The sequence below is a fragment of the Sorex fumeus genome, unplaced genomic scaffold (genome assembly GCF_029834395.1).
Source record: "Sorex fumeus unplaced genomic scaffold, SorFum_2.1 ptg000055l, whole genome shotgun sequence".
NCBI classification, from domain to species: domain Eukaryota; kingdom Metazoa; phylum Chordata; class Mammalia; order Eulipotyphla; family Soricidae; genus Sorex; species Sorex fumeus.
Window position 1 is genome coordinate 2,339,725 of NW_026606112.1, and position 6,000 is coordinate 2,345,724.

Here is a 6,000-nt window from a genome sequence, read left to right on the forward strand (position 1 = left end):
CAAGACTCACCGACTACAGAAACTGAGAGCTAGAATGTTTCTACATTTAGGGAGTACCATGACATCGCAAATGTCATGTTTCTGGCCACTCCATGCTAGATTTTCTCAAAGCCTGCTCATAAATGTTCCCTACTTCCAAATAATACAACTTTTCTTACCAATTTGGAAAGCTAAGGTATCCTTGCTGCTTTTTATTTTCAAAATCAGATCCCAGTTGAATGGAGAAAGCAATTCGATGTGGGCAGGGAAGCAGTTCCAAAACCATGAACTGATGCCTTCCCGCAGAGTTCCTCCTGGAAACTATGGATTAGGTCACAAATAAGATTATGTTCATCATCAACTCACACAGGCTTGCAGTGATTAAAGTTAAAGGAGTCCAGAAACTGTTAAAGTTGACAGGACAGAGTTGGATTGAAATTTCTAACCTTTCCCAAAGGGCCCAGCAACCTCTTCCAAATCACAGCTGAAACCAAGTTGAAGGGACATTTGCTTCTCCAGAAAGTGTTTGGCACTGACCAGGAGAATGACGGATTAGTACAGATAAATATTGTTGTGGGCAGAGGCAAAGAGGAAAAGAGGCTCAAGAAAATTAGAATCCTCTGCTTCAAACTTTTGTAACTCAATAAATGTCATCAGTGGGGCTGGAAGGGGTGAGGGAATGGGGGTGGGGGAATGAAGGAAAATAAACAGGGAAATTATTTAAAAGTCCAGAAGCTGACACAACCTCCATGAACAAAGCATGAGACAAAAATGCAGACATTCTCTCTCTGTGAAGTGATTTAACATGGAATTGTATGCAGAAGATGTAAATCCATTCCGCTTGGAATGTGGTAACAAACACTACATGTTAAACTGAAATGTCCAACCTCATATTGAAGAATCCATTTCTACTCCTTAATGAATGAGTAGGATGATGTGATGAGGAGGTAGGTCACATTTTCCTCAGGTTCCTGAATCTCTTTTCAAGCAAACTGAACCACACACAGAAGCTAATTCACTTGAGATTCAATAGGATCCAGGGTTAAAAGGTCAGATAACAGAATTACAACAATAAGTAGCCAAGTGGCATTTTTCAACTCTTAAGAAAATTAAAAGTTTGAAGATTTTCTTTCAAAAGCAACTACCGCTGTTGTTCACAAGAACACAAACAACAAAAGCAATAACAGAGGTGTTAGCAATAATAGGAGGGATAGTGGTAATGGTTCCAGAGGTAACAGTCATTAAGAATTTTTCCTGGGAAGAGCAGAGATAAAGTACAGGGGTAGATGCCTTGCACATGGCTCATTCGGCCATGTGCTTTATTTGCCTTACCACCACAGCGTATGCCCCAAAAATAAACCAAGAACTGCTTTAAAATAATTTTTCTTGGTAAAATTGGGGCTATAAATCACTGAATGGGTTGAAGATGTGGCTCAGTTGGTAAAATGCATGTGGTGGGTTCAATCCCCTACACACAGTTATTAAAGGTAATAGTAGTAATCATGACTTAGATACCACTTCCTAAGTACTGGGTACCACTGTGAGCCCTTGAAAGATCTTATTTCGTCCTCACAGAACTCTTGTGCAGTAGGCGAGCTCTTACTAGTTTCCCAATTTTGCAGGTCCTGGCGGTAATATCTCCTTGCTACCTAGAGCTGTCCTTCTAAGAAAAGACTTTAAGAAAAAGGAGAGGAAATGGAGCCTGCAAGGTCCGGGACTGGAAGGCTGAGCTGGTTTCCCATCGGGCTGACCTCACACCCAATGGGCTGCCATCAGACCTCTGCAGGAAAGGGCGGTGGAAGGAAGTCGGCATCGAGCCAGCACTCAGGGAGGCGTTTGCTTGAGAAGGCGCCCCACACCTCCACTCTGAGCTCCCACCACATTAAAAAAAAATAAAAGTCTCTGCAAGTGTTCCTGATATGGCCTGACCTCCAGGAGAGCTTTCGCCTACAGAGGGGTACACAGGGCAGGAGAGCAGGGTGGAAGCGGGGTTCCCAGGCCACCGTTTCCTGCCCAGGAACACACACTCCCGCCCCCAGCAGCCAGGGCGTGGGCGAGAAATTCCTCACTGTCCGGTGACCTCCGGCGGCAATGAAGGGCCAGACCCTGGGGAAGACCTGCAAGATGACCATGTGGCTGAACCTGCAGCACTCCAGGGCACATTTTCCTGAAAGGTAAAGGTCCTAACTCTTCAAAACAGCTGAGGGTGTGCAGAAGAGAAGCAGGAGAACAGAACGAGGGAAATTTAATCACCCATGGAACAGAAATGGAAAACAAAGGCCCAACCCAGGAGGATACTGCCCGGGACAATGGGCCCCAGAGGAGAGGCAATTGATGGGCTCCTGAGAACAGGGACCACTCCACTGCACCATTGCCCACAGAATCCTGTCACCGCTCCGATTTCCAGAGGTTGGCAAAAGCGACATTTACATTTTAAGAGGAACCTCCGGGAAAGGGGGGTGGGGTGGGAAGAAGGGAGAGGAATGGAGGTGGGACACTACCAGGACCAAAAGACCTTTTGCTACAGCCCTGGAGGGGAGCTCTCCTTTCCGTGAAACCAAACCCCCACTTGAAAGGAGATAGGCCCCATTAATAATGCACCGCAGAGCCCCATGCCAACACCCTGCTTAGTCCCAAAGCCACACAGGCACGCACTGCCTCTCACTGCCTCCGTCTCAAGGTGGCTTGCGAAGGTTCCCAGCAAGAGTAGCACTGTAGCACTATCCTCCCCTAGTTCATCGATTTGCTCGAGCGGGCACCAGTAATGTCTCCATTGTGAGACTTCTTATTACTGTTTTTGGCATATCGAATACACCATGAGGAGCTTGCCAGGCTCTGCCATGTGGGCAAGATACTCTCGGTAGCTTGCTGGGCTCTCCAAGAGGGACAAGGAATCGAACCTGGGTCCGCAGGCCGCATGCAAGGCAAATGTCCTACCTGCTGTGCTATCGCTCCAGCAAGAGTAAGGGATCAAACTGTCTCCAGAAGAAGATTTCTAGTTTCTTAAGGAAGCTCCTATTTTGCTTCATACCCATGAGGCCAAGACAAAAGCGAGTGGTCTGGACAACAGCATTTCTCTACCTGCGACCACAAGGCCCATGTGGGTTCTTGCTCCATGGAGGCCATAGGTGAAAAATTACATTGTGGGAGGGTGAGGGGAACAAAACCACGTGGTCAATGTTAGGATGTGTGAGGGCAGGGGACTACAGGAAGGAAACAGGGTCTTAAGTGGAGGGAGGGGGGAGATAGTTTGAGAAGCTCTAGTCTAAAGCATTAATACTTAGCCTTGAATCCTGGCCACCCCTTTAAAGCAGACTGACCCTGGTCTGGAAAGACCCTTACACGCTGACGGAGGAGGACGCTGAAGTGCTACAGAATTCACCAAATGCACGTTTAAGAGGTCTGCATCTTACTGTCCCGAGATTACAGCATAGTGCATGTTTTCTTTCAAAGGTAAAGAATGCCCGTTTTCACACATGCTTGCACACCAAGCATGTACCTGTAAGAACTCTAAGCTACTTCTGCCCAGCTCTTCCCTTCTTTGCCATCACAAGCAGGAAAAAAAAAAAACCTCCAACACCAAGCTAAGCAGCGCTTACACATGTCTGCTGTGTGACCAGTGAGCGGGTCTGGCTGGCAGACAGCACCTGTCCTTATCCCTGTCATTCTAGCCACATGTAGAATAAACCCACACTGCATAAGAACCGGGGTCCTCTCCTTCAGCAAGACCCACCAAATTATAAGACCGCTGAGGGGTTTTTAGCAGTGAAACCACAAGTTTGTGCCTTTGTTCCCTCAACGCTGTTTTTATATAGACGTTTCTGAACCTCCAACACGCCTTTCTTTGCAGAAGGCACCGGCTAGGAAAGCCATCTAGCTAGGAGCAGTACAGAGAACGTTTTCCCCGGTTCGGCGGGTTACAATCACCCAGCATCTTCATGAGATACGAGGTGCCACAGGAACGAGTCACTAAGTAACAACCCTCGCAAGCATTCCCAGGCTTCCCCGGGATCGCTCCTGACTTAGCGGTATGCGGTTCCACCTTTGAACAGAGCACCTAGTTGCTGATCCCCTGGGGGGTGAGACGGTGGAATGCCGTGGTCCCGGCTAAGCTTCCAGAAAGGTCCACCAGGGAAACTGAAACGCACTGCAAGGAATATACGGGTGCACCTGACTCCCACTCCCCACCCCACCCCCCGCGCCCTCCAAGCGTCCTGAGCTCCGCTGCAGCCGACGTGTCCTCTGGAGTGCGCCGGAGCCACCTCGCTGCAGCGACCGATAGACATCGAGAATCAAGCTCCCCGAGAGAGCGCGTCCAGGACTGAGTGCGCCCGTGATTTCCCGGGCCTGCCACCGAGTCACTGAAGAAGTGCGATATGCCCAGCGGCCCCCCCTCCCCCGCCTTGGGCTGCGGCGAGGGGACCGGCGAGGGGCCTGGCAGCGTCTCTGCGGATGGCCGCGCCGCAGGTGGGTCTTGCAGGCTCCCTGGCCCGGTGCGCCACGCCAGCATCACACCTGACCCGGTGCCAGGAATGCAGCCAGGGGCTTCGTGGGTAGTCGCTTCCCGGGGGACGCTGCCAACTCCGCTCCCGAGAAGAACGGGGAGGGAGGAGGCAAGAGATAGAAATGCGGGAGCCTGCGGGAGCCGGAGCTGACCTTCCTCCCATCCCCTTCCTCCCGGCCGCCACCACAGCCCTAACAATCCCACCCGCATGCAATGCGCACCGGGACTCCGGGGACGCGCTGCGCTTCCTGCGCCTTTGCAGCGCTTCTGCTGGCACTGCGCTTGGCTCGGGCAGCGCCTGGCAGCGGCTCGGGCTGAGATTTGCGCGGCAGGCGTGCAGAAGGGATGGAGGCGCAAGGACCCGCTTCCTCGCTCCATGCGCACAGCCAGACTGCAGTGGCCCCCCGTTTAGCGCCCATCCTCGCCTGGGACACCGGGGACAAAGCGCCAAGGGTCGCCCGAGACCCGAGAGGGTTCGCCCGAGGCCCGAGAGAGGGTATCTCCGAGCCCCGAGGGGAAAAACCAAAAATGTGATCGGGGAAGGATGGAAGGAGATGGAGGGGAGGGCATAGGGGGGTGGAGGCGACGCTGAACCTGTCGCCCCGGTGGACACGGGTCTAAGGCTCCGGACACCCCCGGGCCAGGCCGCCTGCCCACCCGCGGGCACCTACCTCGATCCACTTCTGCGCCTCGGAAAAGGCGGGTTCGGGGGGCGGCTCGGGCTGCAGGGGCTGGAGCGCTTCCAGACCGAGAGCGGGACAAGCCATTTGCGAAGCCCCGCGTCCACTCGAGCGCTGGGCCGCCGGGATGAGCTCTGCCGCCGCCGCCGCCGCCACCGCGGGAGCGCGCTGCCCGCCCCTTCCCGCCCGCCGCGCCGCCCCGGCCCGCCCCGCGCGGCCGCCCGCCCCGCCCCGGCCCGCCCCGCCCCGCAGCCGCGGCTCCCCGGGGAGCGGCGCGCGCGCTGCAGGACGACGCCGCGGGGCCGACCACGCGGAGTCCCGGCGGGAGCGAGCGCACGGGCGCGGGGAGCGCCGCGACTCCCCACCTTCTCGGGCCGCTCCGCCCCCTGCCCGGTGCGTCACGCACCGGGCCGCTGCTCCCGGCTACAAATAACCCGCAGTGCGCGAGCGGCGGCTCCTGCGCAGGCCCGCGGCCAGGACGGGGACTCGGCGGCCACCGCGCACGTCCCCGCGTCCGGCCGACTCCGGCCGCACGGGGGTGACGCGCCGCCCCGGGCACGCAGCACCTGCTGGACCTCGGACCTGAGCTGCAGCCCCTGCACCAGAGTCTGGGAGTGCTCGGTCACCCGATCTGTGGCTGAGAAAGGAAGAAATACGACCTGTAATAAGCCCTTGGCGCGGCTGCCAGGCTACCTGCGTCTCCGAGTCGCTCCGTTCGGCCCAGATTTATTGTTCAGTGACATTTGTGCTTGCAACTCCTGCTCTGGCCTCGGGGTGCCGGAGATGCAAAAACAATTAAAGATCAAAAAGGAAAACTCGAAGCCCTGGCTTCAAGGT

The 6,000-nt window shown here is 54.8% G+C and overlaps 1 protein-coding gene across 12 annotated transcripts in view; it reads right to left on the reverse strand.

Moving 5' to 3' along the window:
• The window catches only part of LIMCH1 (LIM and calponin homology domains 1), a 394,191-nt gene extending 388,821 nt beyond the window's left edge, over positions 1-5,370 (reverse strand). For all 12 annotated transcript variants that reach the window (XM_056125512.1, XM_056125510.1, XM_056125501.1 and 9 more), the window contains exon 1: positions 5,155-5,370. In XM_056125512.1, the coding sequence (XP_055981487.1) occupies positions 5,155-5,250 (96 nt within the window). In that variant the 5' untranslated portion in view covers positions 5,251-5,370. The remainder of the gene's footprint in view (positions 1-5,154) is intronic.
• Positions 5,371-6,000: the final 630 nt, after the last annotated feature.